The sequence below is a fragment of the Stegodyphus dumicola genome, chromosome 9 (genome assembly GCF_044657685.1).
Source record: "Stegodyphus dumicola isolate Sdum_Otavi_A_Nest chromosome 9, ASM4465768v1".
NCBI lineage: Eukaryota > Metazoa > Arthropoda > Arachnida > Araneae > Eresidae > Stegodyphus > Stegodyphus dumicola.
The window spans coordinates 55,714,867-55,740,812 of NC_140776.1; the positions used below are offsets into that span (position 1 = coordinate 55,714,867).

General features: G+C 32.1%; 1 protein-coding gene across 1 annotated transcript; it reads left to right on the top strand.

Moving 5' to 3' along the window:
• On the top strand, window positions 1-25,946 carry LOC146995349 (uncharacterized). The gene is made up of 2 exons (XM_085823100.1): window positions 1-161; window positions 23,836-25,946. Exons 1-2 carry the CDS (start codon window positions 1-3, stop codon window positions 24,914-24,916), a joined length of 1,242 nt encoding a protein of 413 aa, XP_085679226.1. The 3' UTR covers window positions 24,917-25,946.

The following is a 25,946-nucleotide window of genomic DNA, read 5'->3' on the forward strand; positions in this document are numbered from 1 at the left end:
ATGCGTAGTTTCAATAATGAATGCTTGGGGAGGGAGAGAGGAAGCGGTATTGAAATAATTCAGCCGTCGAAAGCCGGTTTTGGATCTCAACCTGTCTTGTCATCTTGGCAAGACGAAGCTCGAGGTGCTTTCCCACTGGAACTGCCATTTTCTTCCGCAATGTAAGTAAACTTCAGATATCAATATTATTTTTGATAAAGAAATGACTTTTGTAGCTAAAAGAGCACACACATTAGCGCACCTTAACAATGCAATTTAATTTAACTATAACGCGACTCGTATTATTAACAAGTATAAACAACCTAATCCTTAACAAAGGAAAAAAAAAAGAATTATAATAATGGGAAACACTGTCAAATAGACAACTAAATGTCAAACACAGTCAAATAGACAACTAAATGTCAAACACATGTTTAAGATCGGTGTTTATTCTTTTAGATGAGTGTATTTGTTAAAATATTCGTAACATGTTTTCATTCGACTAAGAAGCATTAAAATGTATGAATGATAAGATTTAATTATTTTTATATCTTTTAAGTTCTAAGTTTCAACTCAAATTGAAGTTTATTCTTGAAATTACGATGAACCACTGAAAATAAAAGGAAATTTACAAACACATTTCTTGTTTAGAAAGTTTGTCAGTATTAGATTTAAATTTTAAGTACTTTTAAATAAAAAATATATGTATTGGATAGGATCATTATTCAAATTTTAATAATCTTTTTATCCCGTAGACCAGGGGCTCTCAAACTTTTCAAATTTTGTACCACATAAATATGAAACAAAATATATGTACCACCATAAAAGCATTTCGCCATCAAAAGTCAGTGCATTCAAAATGGAGTGTATATAATCAAAGAATAAAACTCTTTATATGATTTAATTATATCCGTAAATGAAACTTTTACATTATAATAAAATATAAATAAATATACTACGAGTATATATATATATATATATATATATATATATATATTGCGGTAAACAGTGAGTAATAATATATATATTAAGCAAATAATATAGTTGTACAAAGTAAAGAAGACACCCGAGTCATAATAGGGCCCAGCATCGACAAGATACGTTTGAAAAAATATATGTACCACCAGTGGCACATATACCACAATTTGAGAACTGTGACGTAGATTAATTTTCGTGCATTTAATTGATGCAATTTTAGGCTGAGAATTTTATAGCACAGTTAAATTAAGAGCTTTGGAAACTACTTGCATAAGATTTGCGTTTGTAATTAATAAAATTATTTAAAAATTTCTTTTAATTTTAATCTTAATAGCAACAGTACGTAAATAATTCAAATAGCGATAGTAGAATAATTACGTTTTTCTTCGATATCAGAGCAACCTTGAAAAGAGAAATCAAGGTTATTTAATTTGTCTTACTTTTTTATTCTAAAACGTGTGGCTGAATTGCTATAGTGTTTCTTACATTGCAATGCAATTTTCAGTTTAACAGGTCATATGAGCTACACGTATTCTTAAAGTACTCAGTGATAGCTGATTTGTATCAGCCATATTGTACTCAAACAAGTAACTAATAATATCCACTACAAAATGACACTATCTGAAGAAACAGTAAAAATAATTTTACACGGTCTATTTTTTCAGCTTTCCTAATTATAAAAATTTGCACTTAATGTTATGTGAAGGAAAATTAAAAATTTATTCTTGATAGCTTAATTGTGTAAGAACTCTGTCCTTTATTTAACAGACTCCTTTCTTCTCTTGAGTACTTCAGTATATTACATTTTATATTATATAAAGTCTATTACATATCACATTAAAGCTTACCATTTTATTTTCATGTGAAATAAATGAGAAATATTATTTTACTTCTATGAAAATACGATTTCCTGAAAGATAAGTTTTAACAATTAGGTAATGACTCAGTAATTTTATCGGAATATCAATAGCTCTATGAATTTAAAGATACCTCTAGTAATTTTTTAAGTTCTGCTTGTAAAGAAGTTTAAATCAATGTCTTTCAGATGCTACTAGACTGACAAGTGAATTATCGCGCTAGTCTGAAGTAAACTGATAAAACGTTACAAAAGTTAAAATAACCTTTTTATTAGCTCCTCAAATTTCATAGAAGGCACCACTTTTGATACAAAACGAAACTCCATCACTTACGAGTATTTAAAATAACATAAGCTGAAATTCAAATTTAAGTAACATAGTCGGTGACTATACAAAGCAATCTACTTAAGCTGGCTCAAATAATAAGGGGCGCGCTTTTAACGTCGGCTAGCAAATTGGCTAAAGCCAGAGTAAACTTTGGCAGAGCTAGCGAAAAGCCATCAACTGCAAGCGAGGCTGGCAGAAGCACTAAAACACTCAAACCCTCGGTTTAAATACTCTACAGTTAATTAGCAATCTGGTGAGAACTACGGGAAGTAGAAGTTATTGCGTTTCAAATCATAACAATTGCTAAATTAAAATAAAAATCGTACGATTTATCCTTCTGAATAAATGTGATTTATCTAAAACGGAATTTGAAGTTTTTCTCCCTCTCTCATTCCTCTTGTTCCCTGTGTACGTTTTTAAATACTGAGGTCTAGTCTGAAAGTCTTTCAATAAAATGACAATCGCTATTGCAGATTTTAAATGTTTACATGACTTATTGTTTAGACACTGTAAATTAAATTTTTACTCTTAATGAAAGAGGGCCTTCATTTCTACTTAATTCTGTTTGCACTTAAAAACAAGTGTATTTATTATTTTTTTCCACACTGAAGACTCACGTATAGTCTTATTTAAGTAAACAGTCACATTCGCTAAAATCTTCAATTAATTCTAATTTTATAATTGAACCTCATTTGCTCTAATATTTTCATTATATTTTTGCAAGTTATACGATACAGATTGAAAAACCATATCTTAAAAACTGCAAAAGCCCAGGAATTGAATATTCTGCTATAGAATCATCTGTGAGCAGGGACTGTGAATTAATCTTTCACGGAAATCGACTCCAGGACTTTTCAGTTGCTAGCTGGGTGTGCTGATTTCTATACCACAAAGGAACATGGGAGCAATACCTATAATTCTTTAGATTTCCCCTACATACTTTCGCACTTTTAAGTCTCTTAAAGTATGTCCCACTATTAAAATATGTGGAGGAGAAGACGCGATCTGCTCAATAGATCGAAGATGGCCATCACCCACCTTAAAAATCGGTTCTTTAAAACCATAAGGTTTTTTCCGTAAGACTTTTTCGTAATCTTTAAAAATCAGACACGAAAAAACGTCTTTAATTCTTTAAGACTTTAATTCTTCATCTTAATTCTTTAATTCTTTAAGGCTGCTATCACATGTCGGTTTGTTTCGAAAGAACAACTGTTTGGAACAATTTTTCTACTTTGTCCAACAGCCAATCACCACAGCTCGCTTTAGGGTTAACACAGGGATAACTGGTTCTCCATTACAAACAAGCTAACAGCGTTCGGCGCTGATAGTTGATTGGTTGAAAACGAACAAATTGCAACTTTTTTCGAATGGAAGGAGAAAGTCGCACGTCTTTCTTTCATTAGTAAAACAGGCAGAAAAATTGTCCGAAACAGTTGTTCATGTGAAACAAACGACATGTGATATGGGCTTAAAATTCTTTTTTTAATCATATTTAATAATTATATATGATTTATGTATTTATTAATATATAATACAGGGTGTTTATAAAGTCCCGTACGCATTTTGTTGTTTAATATCTCATAAAATAAAAGATAGATTAAAATTAATAACATAAATGGTTAGATCGACTCAAAAAGTTTCATGACCCTTGTCAATGAACTTCCACGTGTGCCCTCTTCGTCGCACGGAGAATATCAAGTCGATATTCAATTTCACGCCAGGTACCGGCAAGCATGTCGGCATCCACAGAGGCTATTGCGGTTGTAATTCTGGCTTTTAGGTCATCAATGTTCGACACTCTCCTCCTGTAAACGTTATCCTTTACAAATCCCCAAAGGAAAAAGTCCATAACATTGCAATAGTTGCCAAAAACAAAAGAGATAAAAATGCAATTAATAAGCAGACGATATTTAGAAAAGTAGAGATATTTAGACTGGAAAATGAAATTATCTGAAATTAACCACACGCGCAGACGATATTTACAAAAGTAAAGTTATTCAAACCCGAAAAGGAAAATATAGAAGTTATCCCATCAATAAATGCCATAAGTTTGTTTATATCTTCATTATTTTCTGAGTTATTAAACATTAAAATGCGTCCGGGATAAACACCCTGTATTATTACATTCGATAAGTATTAACGAAGTAAAATTTCTGCTGGTTTCATCCAGGCAAACGGTCTGAATCCACAGTCGTTTTTATCGTCTTCCTTATACGGAAAAAGATTACGAGCTAATTTATTATCTAGAAAATTCTCCGCGAAGGCATCCCTCTCTTGGAAGATTGCCCTCATCAACTAATTTTCATTAGTTTATTCGCATTTACGTGATGGCTATGTCTTTTACTTTTGTCTTGACTCTGCGTAACGGATCTTTTGAGGGAGTATTTTGTTACTATTTGAGTTTACCAGTTAGGGTCGAATCCATACACCCTTCCTAATCGAAACATGGAAATTTCCTTCTTGGAGAAAATTTCCGCCGTTCCTGAACTACGATCTAGAATCTCCAATTCACTCAGAAACTTCATTTTTTTTTTTGTTTTCTTAAGGAATTTTTTTACGTAATTTACTGAAAAGAATATTAAAAGTTTTATTTTAGACCCCTTCAAGCTCAAGAAAATTCCCAAGGATTTTGAATGACTAAATGTTTAATAGTCAACCTTAATTATCATCTATAACAGAGGTGGGAAACGTGCAGACTTGAGGCAGCATGCGGCCTCTGTGAAGTTTCCATGCGGCTTTTGCACTAATTAATATTTAATTATATAGATTAGGAAAATTTGAAAATTAATACGATTAAATAACGTGCTGCCATCTTTTGAGCATAACATGAATTAGAATGCTGCAGTTCTAGCAGTCTTTCACAGTCTGAAATTGTTGCCATTCTGGCGCACTTTTCAGGTTTGCCAATATCCAACCATAGTATTTTTGGTCATGGCTCCTCCCTGCTTGAAATCATGGAGGTAAGAAAGGAAGGAGTGGCCAACCGGCACTAAAAAAGAAGCACTGCTTCGAAGCTTCGGTCACTAGATGTGGTGTTCTTTGTTTACATTCAGAAGCTCGCTTGATAGTATTCTGATAGTATTTCGACACACGACAGTTCCATACAAATCGAAAAAGGGACACTTTCATATGAAAGAAACATTCATAGTGTGATAGATAATAGCAATTTGTATAGTTTAGTGACATTTACGCAAAAATCACATCTTGGTTATTTTTCGATAACTAACAACATCGATTTTGATTATGAATTTGTTTTATCAAATTCTAAGCTGTTGAACTACAAAAATATAAATTTTAACAAAAATGTTATGCTTAAAAGAATGAAAAATACCTTACGGTACCTTTAAAATTGTATACGTCTTTCGATACCCTTGATAGAGTATTCGCTACTTTTATTTTATGTTCCAAACGCCAAAATTTTTAAATAAAATAATTTTTTTTTTCGCATCCATATATAACTGTAACACGTACCTTCTAAAATTTTTTAGAGGAGAGACTTTACTGTTGCTCATTTTAAACTCATCATTGAAATTTTAATTATCTGAAAAATAATCCCTTTGGGCTTACAATATGTATGGGTATTTATGCATGTACTTGCAAAAAGCATGTATCTACCTTTAACAAAGTACATAAATATTCATTAAATTATTTATAAATGTATTTGAAATGAAGAATTTATTCATTTATAAACAACTGTGAAAGTACTGTGAAGAAATCTAATGATTAAATGTATCTAATTTATAATGATTATAAATGTTATCTAAATATATAATAACTTTAATATTGAATTGTAAACATAAATTGAAATCCTGTTGACAAACACGTTATAAAACTATTTAAGCAAGAATTGTTCGTATTGGAAAGCAATCTGTTAAAAGGTATTGTAAAGCAAATGCTATGAGATGCGCACTTAAGAACGTAATAAAGAGTTTTGGAATATGTATTGTTGAAATGAAGGGTAAAAAAAAAAATCTGATAAGTATAATTAAAAGAATTATTCCCTTTACATTTTATAATAACTCAGTTACAAGTTTTAAATGATACTTAAAAAAAAAAAAAAAAAAAAAAAAAAAACTTATTTTATTCCCTTTCAGAAATGTTCAGAGAAAGTCAAATACTATTTAATACCTGTTTAATTATTAGGAATTAGCGAAATACTTATTTAAAGTATTTCGCTAATTCCTAATAATTCTCTAATTTAAAATGAATCGAATAGAGCATTAATTATAAATTGACTTACATTTTTCGATTTAAAAGAAGCTAAAAAGTCATGTCATATTTAAGAAAGTATTTTAGGAAGAAGCTCTATAAATAGAAAAGAAATAATGCATAATTTTAATATTAATAATACAATAAACTTCTAGAAGATTTGAAAAGTTTGAAACTTGATGGCTAAATGAAAATATAAAATTATGTATGTTAAAATGTTTTTAATTAGGCACATAGGTCAGATTAAATTTTTATTAAATAGAGTAACGCATGCAAGGCCTATCTGCCTAAAGAGAGAGATGCCATCGTGGAGGAATTTTGAAGAAAAACTGACCTTTGAGTGGGTATTAAAAATAATACTTATAATTTTCATTCAAATTATATTCATATATATTTTTTATGTAAAACTTTCGGGTGTATGCTAAATTAGTGTAAATTACTTTACACGAAAAATATAGTGAATGCACAGAAATTAAAGATTTACACATGCCGGAAATGATAAATAGGAAATATGTACGGGTATTTATGCCTGTGCTTGCAAAAAGCATGTATCTGCCTTTGACAAAATACTTAAATATTCATTAAATTATTTATAAATGTATTTGAAATGAAGAATTTATTCACTTATAAGCAACTGTGAAAGCACTGTGAAGAAATCTAATTATTAAATGTATCTAATTTATAATGATTATAAATGTTATCTAAATATATAATAACCTTAATATTGAATTGTAAACATAAATTGAAATACGTTATAAAACTATTTAAGCAAGAATTGTTCGTACCGGAAAGCAATCTGTTAAAAGGTATTGTAAAGCAAATGCTATGAGATGCGCACTTAAGAACGTAATAAAGAGTTTTGGAATATGTATTGTTGAACTTAATGGTAAAAAAAAATCTGATAAGTATAATTAAAAGAATTATTCTCTTTACATTTTATAATAACTCAGTTACAAGTTTTAAATAATACTTGAAAAAAATCCTTATTTTATTCCCTTTCAGAAATGTTCAGAGAAAGTTAAGTACTATTTAAAGTATTTCGCTAATTTCTAATAATTCTCTAATTTAAAATGAACCGAATAGAGCATTAATTATAAATTGACTTATATTTTTCTATTTAAAAGATGCCTCAGAAGCCAAAAAATCGTGTCATATTTAAGAAAGTATTTTAGGAAGAAGCTCTATAAATAGAAAAGAAATAATGCATAATTTTAATATTAATAATACAATAAACTTTGATCTTAATTTTTGTAACTTAACCGAATAAAATCGAATTACCTTAAATTTTTTTTTCTAATGTAATTAACGAAAACGTGTGAAAATATTTCATTCAAATTAAACCATTCTAAGATAACTGTTCTGCGAAATGTATAGCATTTAATTCCATTCAGAATGAAATGTTGTTTAAAAATATGTTGTTTTCATATGCATATTTACGACGTAATTACAAAATATTTACATTCGATCGCGTCAAAACCCATTGAACTTAATGGTAAATCATCCAATGTTTTGGTCACCACGTAGGGATCGCCGGTGCTTCAAAGCAAGGTACGGGAGAAACCTGTTTAGGGCTACTCCATCTTACTTCCTACCTCCATGCTTGAAATACAGTTACCGCGTTGCTACAGCAACCACCGCCACCCACCAGACACCATGACGGTGCTGTTCTGAAGGACAGACAGTACCTATTTTTCTCCCTTTGCCCCGCACCCATCAGCATTCCCCTGTATGTTGCGGAGTTTGTGATTTGTAGTTATTTGTTCCCCTCCCTCCGCGGTTGACTCAGAAGAATTCTTGGGAAGTACTAGCTATGATCTGTATTTAGGCAGTCTCAACCATGGGGAAGTATAATTTGACTTCACAGGACTAGAACCCCCCGTTTGTATGGAGGTAGATTAGGACTTGGCAGGGACCGTACTGGTACTGTTGTGTCCGTTCCTTCAGCTGTCGTGGAGCTAGAGGTTGATTTCTTCAGGCTAAGTCCTTGAAGTTTTGGCCGGCTAAGTCCTTGAAGTCCTTCAGGCTAAGTCCTTGAAGTCCTTGAAGTCATAGTCCCAGTAACGGGGTCTTACATCAAGCGTTCCAACTGATGCCGATGGAGTGGTGCCCGGAGGCAAAGATGTACTTAACGTTGCAATTCTTGTATTTATTTTTCTCAAAGTATTTTCTCTTTGTTTCATGCTTTGTATACAGCCGGGGAAGGACTGTGGGTGTCTGCGCCGCCTTGGACGAGGTCTCAGGACTTTGGATATATCAAACCCCGTATGGCAGATTCCTAGAGGATCCCGGGAGAGGGGTCCAAGTTCTTGCGCTCTGTGCGCTCTCTATAGTTATCTGTTCGTGCTTGTAACAGTCTCGTCTGGTATTGCTATCGGTCATTGTGAAAGTCTAGTTATTGTTTTACTTATTCTGAGGTTTTACTAATACAAAATTTTATTGTATTTTAGTAAGTATATGCTTTCTTAAACATACTATTTGATATTCTTTTTTTCTCCATCATGTGAAATTTTAAAAGAAGAAAATTAAATGAAGAAAACAGAACATATAATGTAAATGGGAATTAGATTATTTCTTTACTTCTATGAAAGATAAAAGGGTGCGTTTATTCTGCAATACAGTTTTGAATAGGAAAATAGCGAATGCAAATAAATTTTATTTTACTCATAAAGAACAAAAATATTTCAATTTAGGACGTGAATCTGGACAAGCTACGGTTCAAAAATTCAAAAATAAAAAGCATCATCAACAGACGTCTTTTAATGCTTTAGTAAAGAAGGGTACGGCTGCAGTTGCTGTTACTTACAAACTCGTACATATACTTGGAAAAATTAGGCAGACCATTTAGTGACGCAGAAATAATCAAAGAATGTACTGTTGAAGCATTAGTATATGTTAGATAAAAAAGAAGTTGATAAATACAAACTATTGCCTCTTTCAAAGAAGAACTGTAACAGATCAGCAACGCGAATTAGCTGAAAATGTAACAGAGCAACTTCGTACAATTATACAAAATTAAGATGTTTATTTTTCAATTGCTTTAGATGATAGCATTGATAAAACGCAAGTTTTATATTTTATTCGTACTGTAAGTACAGATTTTCAGTGTTACGAAGAATTTCTTGCGTTGGGTACACTAACTGGAAGAACTCGTGGAGCCAATGTTTTCGAAAACTTCAGAGAAATATGTCATGGATTACAGTTAACCCTTTGAAGGGCACCGGTATATAATATATACCGGTTGTTTGTCAATTTTTTAACCTCCATAAAAATGCTAATTTTTCTACACCAAAAGCTACAATCGTAAGTGTCTAGTGTTTTCTTTCAATTCTAAATGGTAGTATCACCCTATGAATGCTCAATATTTTGCAGTTATGAAATTAATATACCTCTTTGCAAGGTATCATGTTGGAAGATTCATAAATTCTATTGGAGGGAAAGAAAAAATTCAAAATCTGCAAATATATGACGTACACATGCTGAATCTTATATATTTACTTCATTTTTGTCAGAATTGATAATTAACAGAAGATTATTTATACGATTTTAAAACCGGTATATAATACTATATACCGGCGCCCACACTGAGGGTAACACGCCAATAGATGGCAGCACCAGTTTTCTCCTTTTCTACTCTGTGACATGACAGAATTTCTTTATTATTATAACAGTTTATGATGTAATAATTTTTCATGATTAATTTATAAGTCGTTTGGGATTCAATATTATGTTCATGGAGGAATGGGGAGTTTACTGACTCTGCGCTAGGACTGAATACAAGTATATTAGTTTCATTTATTCTTTGTGTACTCAGCTCGAGTTTCATTCGTCTGTGTGTAGCTAAAATTTTTATTTCAGCACTTATCCCTTTCCAAGAGAAAGACTCATCGATTTCAAAATTGCCATCTGGGGTCAAAACTTTACACAATTGTGGGGGTTAAATGTGGCATGTTAGCCCCCAAAAGACACCCGTTGCTTCTTGTTTTCCAAAATCCTAGAATGCAAGGAAAATGAAAGAGGTGATTGACAACTAATTTGTCATTCGGGAGTCACGTCTTCTTCCTTTTGTGAGGTGTGATAAGATCACACAAAGGGAAAGCTCACTTAAAATGGAAATGTACATCTCATAGTGTAATCACAAAAACTCCTGGTTTGAAAGCTTTTATTCTTTAGGGAAATTCTTTTTAATTCTTTGTTAATTTCAGATGAAAGACTAGAGAACACAAGAGAAATTTGCGCTCTGGTTGATACAAATAGGTTGTTTCCGAAATAAATTTTCACAGTTAGTGAAAGGAGGAAAAATATTTCTGAGGCCCTTTTTAGATGCAAACTAAAATGTATCCAAAAGTTGAAAAGGAGCCTCTATAAAGCCAAAGGGATTGAAAATCAGAATAAGAGCTTTGAGGTGTATCAAATAATAAAATTGTTTAACGGCGTTTCTTCCTGAAAAAAAAAAAAAAAAAAAAAAAAAGATATATTACAAACTATACAAAAAATAAAAAAGGACCTTACGGTCCTCAATGATCTAAAGTGTGTGTGCGTGGAGGGGGGGGATTCTTCGTATACTGTATGAAGCATGGTTTTGTTCACATATTATCGAAAGCATAAAATACAACTTCAAAAATGCAACATACTTTCTCAGCTGAGTCGGTCGTAGTGCTTCATTTTTCAATTTTTTTAAATTTTCGGCTGAGTTACATCTGCTTGTAATATTATACTAGTTCAGTTACAGCATGACACGATTTACACATGCAGTGTTATATTTGCTAAATTTTTTTATAAAATAATATTGAATTTAAATCAAGTTGAAAAGCTTTTTACCCATATTTTACATAAGTATGTTCAGCTGGGTTGCATCATCAAATTGCATGAAAACATAAATTTTATTTTTAAAATTTTAAATTTCTGCCGAAATTAAAAAAAAAAAAATTGTCTTTAGACTTACATAACTATATTCAAGCACTCATCACTACAGACGCACATCAAAAGTAGGCAAAATTAATTTTAGAAACAAAGATTAACAGTTGGCAGCTACCTGGAAAAAATGTCCTAGAGGGGCGCCGGTATAAAATATATACCGGCTCTCAAAATTCAGGATTTCGCTCGACATTTTTTTTAAGTCTCAATTTTATGTCCTTAGGGTCCATAAGTTATAGTTCATGCAAAATTTTACCACAGTTTAAATTATTTTATATACCGCCCCTCAAAGGGTTAAATGCCAGTAATTTAGTCAGTGTCTGCACCGATGGCGCCCCTTCCATGACAGTTAAAAAAATGATTTGTTGCTCTATAAAAAAATGGAATAATTGAAAAAATTGATATCATTTCACTGCATTTTATATCAGCAAACTTTTTGTGCAAAAATAACCATTTTGTAAGACAATCTGGATAGAACTAAACTTTTAAACTAAACTTTTAGACAAACAAACCAACAAACAAACAAAAACAAACAAACAAACAAACAAAAAAAAAAAAAAAAAAACGACGCATCACGATTTACCGAGAAGATATAAAGAAAACTGGACACAAATTGATATGCCTACATGTTTTGACGGAAAATGCAAAATTTAAATTTTGGCTGCTAGTGAATGAACGGTTGTCGCTACAGCGCATCTGATCTGCGCATTTGGCAGGATATTTAAGAGGAGAAATTACGATTCCAGGTCATGAATTCTTTACGAATTTCATTCCGTGTACTCTGGTAGACAGTAACTATGCCTCGCATACAGGTGCGCGGACGATATGCGCAGATGTCAGAATTTGCGAGGGGTCGTGTAGTTGGGCTCAAAGAAGCCGGTTGGTCTTATCGGTGAATGGCTCGACATTTGAGCAGGAGCGATGCCACTATTAGACGATGTTGGCAGGAATGGGTGAACCATGGCCACACACAGCGTGAAGAAGGAAGCGGTAGGCCTAGAGAAACGACAGAACGTGAAGACCGAGCAATCGTCAGAGCGGCACTCACAGCCCCAGATTTATCATTCATTGTACGTGCAACTAATGCTTCAGTGACCGCAAGGACTGTTCATAGACGGCTCACAGAAAGGGGGCTGAGGTCACGGCGCCCTTTGCGCCGACTACCATTGACCTCTGTACAACGTCAAACTCGTTTGCAGTGGTGTCGGGCTCATTCGCATTGGAATGTCACTGACTGGAGTAGAATAGTCTTCAGTGATGAGTACCGCTTTGAACTGATCCCCGATGACTAGCCAAGGCGAGCCTGGAGACGTCCCGGACAGCTGTGGGACACCAACCTGACTCTCTTCCAGCAGACAGGCCGACAACCAGGAGTGATGGTCTGGGGTGCCATTTCATTTCATAGCTTTGGTTGCCATCCGTCGCAACCTTACAGCACAGCTGTACGTCGACGAAGTTCTAAGGCCCGTTGTGTTGCCCTTCATGTCACGCCACCCTGGGCTTACATTTCAGCAAGATAATGCCCGCCCCCACACTACACATGTTTCTACTGCTTGCCTTAGTGCTTGCCGAACATTACCTTGGCCAATTTGTTTTTCTGTACATGTACATCACTTCTACCGATTTTCGTCCCATTCGGATAACTCCTTCTTGGTGCGTCTTTATTTTTTCCTTTTGTCTATGAGTGTATTTTGATTGTCAACTATATTTGCGTAAATGCAGTGCTTCATCGTGAATTTCGGTAGATGCTAAATTTAGGCAAGGAAACTTACAGTATTGTTCTACCATACTACTGGCAAGGTTCGCTGGCTACCAGCAGGCCACGTTTTTGATAAAAGTTTTGACTTTACGACGAAAGATTTCAAACTTTTATCAAGAATGTGGAAACTTATATGATCTATAAGATAGAAGAAATTTGCAAAAACATTGCACTTTTATCTGATATTATGACAAAAAAAAAAATTAAATGTTTGCCTGAAAGGTAAAACGAAGCATATATACGAAATGTGGGAAAAGATCCAAGCTTTTTTTAAAAGAATTAACATTTTTCAAAACATTGCTTTCTTGCTCGGATTTATTTGTAGAACACTTCCTGGAACTAGCAAAAATGTAAAAATAAACTATTCGATGAATATGTAGGTGTCTTGGAATTTTTAACAGAAGAATATAATCCTGAAAGTTTTTCAGATTTTGACGAGAACACTTCTGCTATGAAACTGTCATTTGAACTACATTTAGTAAGTATATCCAAACTCCTACGGAACTACAAAAGGAGTTATTTGAGTTGCGGGAAGATAATACCCTCAAATCTGTTTTTGGCGCTAAAAAAATCCCACAGAAATCTGGGAAAAGGATGTTGAATATCCATGCCTACGAGAGCATGCTCGCTGTTCACTTTCCTGACTTAGAAGTACTTACGGCTGCGAGTCAACTTTTTTTCTTATAACAAAGATTAAAACTATGTAAGCAAATTACAGATGCTCATTTAGAGGATCTAGTAAGGCTGCGCGTCTAGTAAAGCTTGATCCATGTATTCAATTACTTTCAGGCAAGAAACAAATGCAAATATCCCACTAAATTAAATTTCCCATCAGAGTTTAACATTATTTTACATACTGTCGCTATGTTGGTTTTTTATAACTTAATATTAACTTTTCCATTGTTTTTCATTGTAAGGTAAAAAATTTTATTGAAAAATACTTCTACTTTATTATTTTTATTTGAAACAATATTTAAATATATGTAGTTGTTTATTACAAAATTATTAAAGATTAACGTTATGATAAGTTATTTAGTATTATGTGAATACAAAACTATTTTGTATTCTAAATTTTTATTTTAGTAAATGACTTGATGTTTTTTCCATTATTTCTATATAATGCAATAACATGATGAAACTATACAAAAACTATAATAATGTCACAAAAGTCGCATTTATAGGTGTATCAACTTATGCGGCCTCCTTTTATCACTGCCTAAAATGTGGCCTCTCATGGTACCACCTCTGGTCTATAACATATAAAACTAATCAATGTTTCGAGAATTGTTTATTAACTCGCATTATAGAGTATTCATAATGTTATTTTTAATACGTTGTTTCGAAATGTACAGATGATTTATTTCCTGTACTTGCTCTGCGACAAACTTTAAATCGTTGAACTATGCATATTTTCCCCTTAATGTTCCAATATCCAAAGCCAAAGCAAAACGATTTTCTAAAGTTCTTCAGGATAATTTACTTCAACGAAGAATTTCTTTCCCAAAACAATAGTTTTGTGTTGCTTTTACACTAACTAAGCAATTAGGTCGTTAGCGATTTCTTTCCTATGAAAATGATTATTCTGCAATAGCTGTATACTTCTATGCTAGTGTGGCGCTTTCACGTAATCATTGAGTGTTCAATTTTTACTCAGTATTATAAGTGAATTCGGATTTAAAATATGAAAAAGAAAAGAAAATTTGTACATGCTCATCATTAAAATAAAATTTCCCTGAGCCCTAATTAAGCTGAAAATGTTGTTAAAATAGGAGGTCTAATTCAAGGTTACTAAAACACTTTTAGCTATTTTGTGAAGGAAAAAAATTTAATCACTGCAATAGATAAATTTTAGTCATAAAAATAACTGCAGTAGGTAAAGACTAGAATATAATTTTTTTTAAAATCTTCATAAGGAACAGTTAATTTTTTACATAAGAAAAGTTTAATTATTAATTTTTTTAATTGTTAATGGTGAAATTGTTGCTCTAAATTAAAAGAATACACATAAAGTTTGAAGTATTTTGGAAAATATGTAGTAATATGATAGGATATTATTGGAAAAATATTTAAATATTGAGGCAGTGTCTCCCATTCAAACTGGGGGGGGGATAAACCTTCGATGTTTTTCTACTGCATAGTAAAAAAATAGTCAGTATCGACAGTTATTTAAATAATATCAATTGTTTAAGATAAAATGTTGATCTTTTGATTTATTTGTGTTATATTCAGAATAAAGCATCTGTTTTTGCATCCAGATCTCTCCCTAAAGTTTATTTCCTTAATTGACACACACACAAAACATTTTTGTCCATTGAAATGAATATGCGCGCCTGAATTCCTTTCCAAAAATTTATCCAAAAAATTTAATTTTCTTGAAAGACTTGTTAATGAAACTAATCAAAGAGCATCATTTATAATTCCTACTCTTACTTAAATATACTGCATTCATAAGATAAATCGGCAATTTTAATTGTGATTTACTTTCTTAGCCCAAAAGGGAAAATTGACCAGCTGGGCTATTAATTTCGTTTTGGCATTTTGAGTCGTCCACTATAAAACGGAACTCTATTTTTCAAATTGTTGCCAGCAAATATTAGAGCCCTGCTTTATATTTAGATAAATTAAATAATGAAGAATCTGCATGAATGCATGTATATGTCTCGCACTGTAAGAAAACAACCGTACCTAGAGACATCGAATTTTGAATAACGTAGGCCTCTACTTGAATACGGACATCTCAAAGCCCAATTTTGGAATTTGTTTTGTTATATATTTAATATTTTATAAAACTTTAAGTAATTTTTGATTAACAAACTCAACGATTTGAAAGCGAGCAATGGTAACTCTGTACGAAAAAAAAAAAAAAAAATATAATTTTTATCTCCACCCCCCGAGACTCTATATCAGAAATTCTAAGTAAATTTTTAAATATTTTGTGATATTGCTGTTTAATTGAATTTTGTGTTTTAATTGCAAAGATTCTGGTATTTAATACCTTATTTCCCGGCGTATAAGACGCACTTTTTTTTCTTTGGAAATAGGTCTGAAAAACGGGGTGCGTCTTATACGTCGTTACTTATTGCGTATGATAGGTCGTTTGTGACTGGGTCAAAGCTTTATGGGATGCTGTGAAACAGAGACAGTAGTTAAATCATTTAAGAAGTGTGGCATTATTAATGCACTGGATGGTACAGTGGCCAGTTTGTTGTATGAGAACTCAGATGCTGATTTAGAAGAGGTTTCAAGTGTTCATTTAGCTCTGGAGATGAGTGTCTGGGTGTTGACGAAGGAGATTGAAAGGTGTTATTTCCCAGATAGATTGCGTATTTGCAGAAAGTATTACTTTGTATTTGTATTACTTTCTGTTTAAAATACTGTAAATTCATTATAATGATCAGTAATAAAAGTTTTATCTTTCAAAAATGTGCATAAAAAAGGGGGGTGCGTCTTATAGGCCGGTGTGTCTTATCGCCGGCAAATACGGGAAATAAAGGTAACACACAAAACTTTAAAAACAGTCCCTTTGGGCGTAATGTTAAATATAAAAGCTTTCAGATTTTTTTAAATTATATTTAGTTACTTTCCCATATTCTTTCTTTATAATATTAACTGAAAAATCAATGTAATAAATTCAAATAAACCAAAATTTCACTAAATGTTTATTAAAAACTGAAAATTTCCTTCCTTTATATTCTGAATAATTTTTCTGAGTAGCCGCAGATAAATATTTTGAGAATGTATGAAGATAAAGTTTTATAAGGATTAAATTTGGCATTTTATTTATTTTTGGCTATAATTAATAATAATAATTTGCTGAATAATTTTAGATAATGATAATAGTATTCTGAATATTTTTAGTTAATAAGAGGATCATTTTAAGGAATCTATTTCTAATACGCTGTTAAACGTACCGAGATTAAATTATTCTACACAAAAGTATGACATTTAACAGATGGTATTATTAACTAGTTTTGAAAAATTACATCTTCTCTGCAATTAAGTTGACAAGTCACAGTATAATATAAAAATGACAATTTAAAATATTAGACTATCAACTTTCTTATAAATGTTCTGCAAAATTTTGCATTAAACAACACTAACATAGATGTGACTATTAATTAACACGGTTAACAACACTTTAGGGTGCATTCTATTCTACTAAAATTTCTTACGATCATGTTTATAATCAATAAAAGGTACTGTTGGTAATTCTAAAATTACATAAAGTATCACTAATTATAACTTTTATGCCTGCTTTTTTATTGCCGAATTGGAAATTTGCTTAACACTAATTAATAAAATATGCAATTTGGGATTGTAAACATAAAGTTAAGACACTAAACTGCTCGCAACATCTCTATATTAATAACATAGTTGTTGCTATTATATTATTGTCCCTAGTTTGATTGTGCACATTAGTATGTCCTTATAGAGACAATTATTCAGTATATATTTGTATATATATCAAAAGATGAAACTAAAACCAAAATTAAAAAAGCGAATCAACGCAAAATGCCAAAACGAAATTAGTAGCCTAACGTCCTTTGGCCTAATAATGAAAAGTGAGCCGCTATCCAAAAGAAAATAATCAGAACAAAGACATTAAGATTTCAGAATAGGAGAAGTATACAATTTTTTTAAAAATTATAATAAGGTACAAAAAATATCAAATTTTAAAATCGAATTTATAGAATTTTCATTAACCGATAAAGAAAATGTGCTTAAAATTAGGATAATTAAAGTGTTTTAAAAGTGCAGCTAAGTAAATTAATTTTTTTGTTTTTGTTTTTTATACTTTTGTTTATATTTATGTACAAGAGTGCTTTCTCGAAGATCTAAATAATATTTAGCAGGTATTTATAAGACATTTTATACATTTTATTTATAATATCTATTTAAATAATAACACAGGATGCAGTAATTTTAAAGAATACTATATGATGCAATACTTGTCGCCCGTTCTATGTAGTGCTTCATGAAAACAGGTTCTATAATTGTAGGCGCGGATTTTAATCCTGGATAAACACTTGAATATTGATATCGTTTTACTCTTTTTTTGTGAGCCCAATGTCGTAATATATCCTGAGCAACATTCTTATTGATGAAACTGTGAAATTACCAATGGCTTTGTCCATGACCTGCGAATGCTTAACCAGCAAGTGACTCATAATTGAGGAAAAATTAGAGAAATAACTTAAACGTTTTAACTTTTAATAATGATATGTGCTAACTATCATTATGTACATTATGTAATTTATTCTTTAAAGGTAACACGCAAACTGAAATTGCGTAAGCGAAATTTTATGAAAGTGCTGTACAATTTTATTGGAGAGAAAATGTAGTCCAGGTGATTCGTTTTTCTTGAGTTTTTTAATAACACTGTTAACTTCTGAAGTACGGAACTGACAGTTCATAAATGAAATTAAAAATCCCTAAGACTCGGTCCGCATACTTTTATGAACATTTTTCTCATCACGCGCATTTATCGCTTGGAAAATTCTTTGCCATTAAAAAAAAACAGTTGTATCACTCAAACTCGAAATCACACTGCCATCTGGAGGTTAATTCCCTAAATCTCAAGCCTTTTCGCAAAATTTGTCTTGACCCCATACTTATATACTATATTTCATTGTGGACACAGATAGTTAAAACATTGACTAACTAATAGTAGAGAGAAAAGTTTTCAACGAGTCAAGATTGGTATTAGCTAGTTTAGCCTTATAATTATGTTGCAAAGCAAAATACTTAATTTTATATATATCTTTAAGAACACTGTTTCTTTTTCTCTGGAACCTATGCCTAGCAGCATTTACATGCTTTCTATAATAATCAATTTCTCTAGACTACTAAGGGATACCATTCTTCATCGGAATTGAAAATGAAGCACAATTAAAAATAACGGTAAAATGTCTATTTAGAACATTTTCTAATGCAATACAATCAGAGCAACTATTAAGAAGGATATTTAAGTCATACAGTTCTCTCTTACAAAGTTCTGTAAATAAATACCAATTTACTCTTTTTTAATTAAAAGCACACAAATTAGAAGATGTAATCAGACGACGTAAAACAAATATAATCATTTTATGGTCAAAAGGAGAACCTTCCTCAGAGGTATCCCAACCTTAAACGTATGGCAGCAATTCCAAACTAAAAAGCGTAAGGTCAATACAACTCGAGCCATGCGTGGAACAGAAAGTATGTCCGTGATTTTCGTTAATTAGAAACAAATGACTCACACTAATAAAATGCCATATTTCGTTCCTCTAGCAGCAGTAATAGGACTATGCCAAATTGCAGATTTGCTATTAGAATCTGTACCACATAAAAATAGCATGGTTTTTTAATATGTTAAAATACGTGAAATTTTTTAATAATTCTAATCAATATTAGTTTTGGGCTCAAAATAAATGGAACAAGTCAGGTCAGATGCATTAATTTTTATATCTAAAACAACAGTATTATAAATTGTGTGATTTAAGTTCAAAAAAGGAGAAAGATTCTGGTTAATAATAAAAGCAGACTTGACAACTTCTGCTTTAGAATCATTGTAAACTTTATATTTTTTGGAAAGCTAGGAAGAACACCCCTATAAAAATGCGGTCCTGAATTAGTGCGACATCAATGTCATTTGCCTCATATATAAAATAAGTTGCTGAGTAGCACATTTTGAATTGTGCAACATTATTTGTTCAAAAGAAACAGATGAATTGACCGACTTACCCATAATAATTTTTTGAAGCTGCAAGATTCATCATAAGTAAAATATTTTATGGATTGTCTGTAAAATTATTCCAAATAGCTCAAGCGAAGTAAACTGCATTATAGGTGAGGTGACCATTCAGTGGCATAATACTGACCAATCATCGTCACTGCCAAATTGCGCTTTTGTCTCATGCGTTCAACGTGGAGAGTGTTTTGAAGTTGGGAAATGAATGATTTTAATATTGTGCATCTATAATCAGAACCTGCAGTTGAAAGACCAGTTCAAGTACCTGCTCTTTAATTGCTCAAAAGCGTAAGACTTCCTTGCGGAGGCTAAGGATTTTGAGAAAAGTTCACCTTCCTTGTAGACTATTTTACAGCAATGTCCGCCTACACACGCTATAAAGTCTTTTAGGATTGGCTTCGTTATACGTACACTTTTAAGCCAAATGCATTGCCTTTCTTATCCATCATGTTCGAGAGATAAAAGTTTAATGCTTAGCCTGAGATTTTGATATATTATGTAGCCAATTTGATCACATGTAGGTGTCTTTCTCAGAAATGTATCGTAAAACACTAGCCTTTCATACCATGTCGGGTAAAATTTATGTCTGGAATAAATTGCATAGGTCAGATTTTTACACTTTTGTTAAGTGAAATTATGAAATTACACATTCACATAAATTTCCTTGCATTGAAAACACCAGTTATTCAAGTTTCCGGTTTTCAGTAAATTTTACTGAATTCGGCCGCTGCACTTACTTTCATAAATTTACATTAGTGCTAAGTGTATGCTATTACATTAGTACTAAGTATATTATGCTAAGTGTACAAAAGGTGATATCAAAGTTACAACTCGTTATAATTTCCCATAGATATGGTATAAAACATTTATTCACCGTTAGCACGGTTAGCAAAAAGCTAAACCGAACATTTCTGTTGTGTATTTATCGATTGTTTCTCTGCCTTCTCGCTCGACAGTACCAGTAATAAATATTTTTGCTCAAGAGCATAACTATTTCTATGTTTTTCAGTGCATTAATTGTAAACTTGAGTGTTTCGTAGAAAGTTTAAAGGTGAACCTTAAAGTGACAATAGCATTCGTAGATAATATACGCAATTTGAAATCAATGGATGTCTGGATGCAGCAATGACTACCGAGTAATCACCAGTATCTGCAAGGAATGTGGAAAGCGCCATGCAAACTTTCCTGCGTAGTTCGAAATTACCTATTCGAAACGCCATCCACGAAGTAACAGTGCCATTGGTGATGGAGTGTATTGCATTATGGAAAAAATTACATGTACGTCCATACTATATACAACTGTCATAGGCTAAAAGTCTTGCCAACGAACTAATAAGAGCCTCAATTTCACAATTAATATGTTGCAGCAGGAAGAAAGTTAATGATCAAACTGTGTTTAGTGATGAATTCACAAATTATCTCACGAACAAGTTCACAAGCAGAATGTTCGTGTCTTATTCTTTCACTTCATGGGGGTGTAAAAGTCTCCATATACATGAACAATGCAAACTAGACTTCCAGAAAGCTAACGTTCTCTGAGCAATATTCAGACGGGAAGTTTGCTAACCATTTGTTTCATTGAGAGTCCTTCTTGCCAGAATATGGTGCAAATACAGTTGCTTTCTCACCTACTTGTTGAGCTGAAGAACTTTGTTTGGCAACAAGCTAGAGCTTCCCATCATTGCGACAGATCTACATAAAACTTGTTGAATGCTGTAGTCCTTAACCGCGAGATTGATGGCCATATACCGAATGATAGAGCTTATTAATCGTGATCTCCAAGCTCCCTCAGTTTTGGACTCGTGCGAATTTCTTTCCTTTGCGGATTCGTGAAGGATGCTAGGGCATGGGTCTTCGTTACTTACTGACCTACACGAGCTTCAACTCTGGATTAACCTTTAACTACTGTGAGCGGTCTGTCAGACCGCGCGACATTTTCCATTAAATGCTTCCACCTCTTAGAATAATTAATGGGTATTGCCATTCTTAGTACCTTCCTAAAACAGTTGTCCAAGGTCACATACCAAGTTGTGTTTGGCTAGCTATATATCTTTTATTTTTTTTTTAATTTCCCCCCTCAGCGGTCTGTGGGACCGATCACAGCAGATACGATTCAAATTTCGGCCGAGTTCACTTTTCGTTGTTGTTACATATTTCACTTTTTTATAAATATTCTTGAAATTGATTCAAATGCGTGCAGGAAACGTTCTATATATCTTACCCAAGACCAATTTTAATAAATAGTTCGAAATTGGTCTAATTTAGAGTTCTCTGATGAAAGTTCCCATGATGAAATTATTGAGAGCGACCACGACACAAATTCAGAAATATCTGCCGATGAAAATGAAAATCCATGTTCTCCTTCGCAAGAGATTTTTTTATTGGAGAAAATAAATTCAATTATTTATTCAAGGGCCCAACAAGGGTGTTCGAACTCGTAGTTACAATATTATTCTTCGTTCAATCTATACAACTGCTCGTAGAACCCGACGATGGCCTATAGCAATATTCTTCAGAAACTTGGAAATATGTGCAATAAATGCATTCGTATTATTTCAATCTTATCCCATTGGCTCCGAAAATGAAACGAAAAGATTTCATTAGCGATTCAGTTGGTGCAGTCTCATATAAAACGGAGGATAGCTTCATCATTTTTACCTAAAGAACTGAAACTTACAATAAGAAGAGTTTCCGGAATAAATGATGCTAAAGGAAACATTGCGATTGAAGACGATAAATTAGATAAAAAAAGAACGTGCTATATTTGTCCACCAAGCAAAAAAAAAAAAAAAAAAAAAAAAAAAAAAGGAAAACAGCTTACAAATATATAGAATACAAAGAACCAACGTGTCTACAATGCAGTAGAAAAGTATGTATAAAATGCAGCTCGAATTATAATTTTTAAAATAAAAAGTAATTTTCTATATTCTTATTAAAGCATTCTTATTGCAAATTTTAATGTAAAATAAAAATGTTGAATTTTAAAATTTACTTCTTCCATCCAGATACGTAAGCGAAGGAATTATTATTATAGTATATATTTTGTTCTAATGAACTGATTTAAGTATAAAAATTGCTTTATAATGAGAAAAGTTAAATATATGAAATTAAATAACATTTATTCAAATAAGAAAAGTAAAACAATATCTTATTTTGTTTTTAGCAGAAGCGGTCTGAGAGACCGCTCACAGTAGTTATGCGACAATTTGAGTCACAGTAGTTAAAGGTTAAAATAATTATCGCTTTCGTTACCCCAAACATGCTGATTAAAGTGTGAGAACTCGCCTATCAGTTGGATACGTACCACATGACGAAAAACTTTAAAACCCCGGTATTTCTTTTCGAACATCCATCCATCCAGCGTATGCATTTCATTATTTTTGTGCCTGTTCCAATCTTTAACTACGCATAAAAAACCGGTATTCTTTGTAGGTCAAGGGTTTGGTTATATTTCCAATATAGAGCTTGAATCTCGAACTCGGCTTTAACAGGAATCTAGATATTGTTACGTTTTTAATAAATCATAATGATAGACGTAGTTATTTTGAAAATGGACATATACGGTAGTTACTTACTGTTCATTTGAAATGCAAACATAAGTAACTTTAAAGATTAAGGTCCTGTCGCTCAATTTGACTACTGATGTCTATTCTTCGCAACAGTGTTCAAGGATAACATCATCCCATTGCAAAAATTAAATTTAAGATAACGTTTTGGAACATAAAGATAACGTTTTGGAACAATCCATTCCAATGTATCTCTTTGAAGACTTGTTTTAAAAGTTTTCATCATAACATAGGACACTGTTTTGTTAACTGTCTAGATTTTTATACTGAGATATCAAAAATATGAAACTTGGAAATGTCAACAACTTATGAAGATTGATAAAAACTACTGAATTTTATCCTCTACTGCTTAGTATTACATTTCTTCTCCTAACTTTCTTTTCTTAATAACAACTATACACCGAAAAATCATGAATTATAATACTAATTAATCTTAAAATTTCTATTGTAATCTAAATCACATTAAAGCTTTATAGTGCATTTTTATAATATATAAATATTTCTTTTTACTTACAGGTATACAAAAATGCAAAGAGAAAATTTAAAGATATTAGGAACAAGGAATAAAGTTACTCTTTATTTTCTCCTGCTTGCGATAGCAGTAATGTCTGGAGAACAGACAAGAGTTTCTTACAAAGATTTGCAAGAACTTGGAGTTTCTTGCTATCCCTTGGATAGCTGTAAAATGAATCGAAATCATGACAGACTGGATAACTATAACTGCAATTGCGACAAAAATTGTGCAATTTGGGATACATGCTGTGTAGATTCCCCGTTTCTAAACAGTACTGGAAACTCTTCAAGGAATATCACTCCACTTTGCAGTAAGGTTTATGGAAAACTAGACTTTGTCTTTATGGTAGGTCGCTGCAGTCAACAATGGGCAGGAAATAATGAGACAGAGAAGTTATGCTTGGATGATGGAGAAAAATCGAACGACCCGCTACTGGTTGTTCCAGTGACAAATCTCCAAACAGGGATCACGTACAAAAATTATTTTTGCTCTTTATGCAACGAAAATGAAGATTCTGACCAACTATTATTCTGGAACTTGCTCATGGGTAGCGAATCCGAGACATTTTCTGCCATTTTGTCTCCTGAAATCAGTTACAGTCAAACATTACAATCGTGGATCATTACCGATGATAATGAAAACGACAGATATGCTCCAGTTTCCTTGTTCGTTGAAGTGCCAGAAACTCTGCGAACACAGCTGCGATGGTGCAGGCCAGGAGTTATATCTGATTGCTCTCCATTGTGGAATGATGATGCCGTTAAAGAAAAATGTAAAGCTTACACAGCGATAATCCTCGTGGATAATAATGGTACAAACATGGAGTATAAGAACGTTCACTGTGCAATTTGTAATTATCAAACTTTTGAAGACATGCAATGCTCTACATTTATTCCCATAAGGGCACCAATGAAACTTCCGAAATTTTTGAGAATATTTGATCTTAATTCGGCAAATACTGGAAGGAAGCAGTGTGAAAAACCGTCTGTGTATGATCCATTAGCAAAGAAATGCAGAGTTGTGAAGTGTATTAGGTCTGATTATGTTCTCAGGAATGGAAAATGTGTTAAGGTTAATGCGTAAATGATTAACATGTCTTTTTTGCATGATAATTTTCGCATATCAGAGCATAGAATCTCAAATCAAAGTAAAATATTCAAAAAATAGTTTATATGTCAAGTCCCGCTAAATGGCAGAAAGGTTTTTCCGTTTAAGTTTGAAACAAAAATCTCCAAAAATTTTGATTAATGATATTAAAATAAAAGCTCAACTTAAGTGCATTAAAAATGCATGAAAAATCTGAGCTCTTTTTGAGGAGGGGAGGAAAAAGAGACACGGAAAATTATAGAGTTAATAAAGAAATAAAGAAATAAGAGAAATAAAAATTTGAAACATGGTTTGTATGAAAATATTTAATTTTTCTGACTTGAACATGATGTCGTTTTTGCTTAATTTTTACGTTCATTTAATTCCCTCATTTGCCATTTAAGAATATTTAAAATGAGTAGGAAAATTTTGTAATTATTGAAATGTAAATATAGCAAATCAAATAGCTTTTACTAATTCAGAAGGCAAACAACAAAAATCAGCGTTATATTTACAAAACTTTCATAGGACTAGTTATGTTTATGTACTAGAGACTCTTTGTATTGCACACAACAGAACTCATCCGCAGCTACCTATCTTCCTGTAATCTTTGTAGATATAACGCTGATTGTTATTGTTTGACTTGTGAGTTAGTATTTATTCGGCTTGTTATTGTGTCTTAATCAAATAGCTTTTTTTCCTTGAAATTTTAGCGTTTGATATAGAAATTACTTTTCATGAAAATTTTGACTTTAAATTATCACTTCACAGGAGCGAAAAAAAAAAGGACATTTTATTTTTTACTCAACATTTTATTTACTGAATATTTTGTTTTTATTTATTTTTACTTTTATAATGTTATTTATTAGCCCAAAGAACCGTTAGCCCAGAAGGGCTGTTAGTGACGAAACGGCATTTTGCGTTGAACTACTCAAATACTTTGATTGTTGCCATTTTTCAAAATGTAACCACCAAATAGTATTTTTCTGTATTATATTTGAAGAAATTAAATAATGAAGAATCTGCA

Bases quoted from the DNA above. Each gene is read 5' to 3' on its own strand.
- LOC146995349 (XM_085823100.1), top strand. From the start codon at position 1: ATGCGTAGTTTCAATAATGAATGCTTGGGGAGGGAGAGAGGAAGCGGT. The intron at 162-23,835 runs GTAAGTAAACTT...TTTTACTTACAG, and splicing joins CTGCCATTTTCTTCCGCAAT to GTATACAAAAATGCAAAGAG.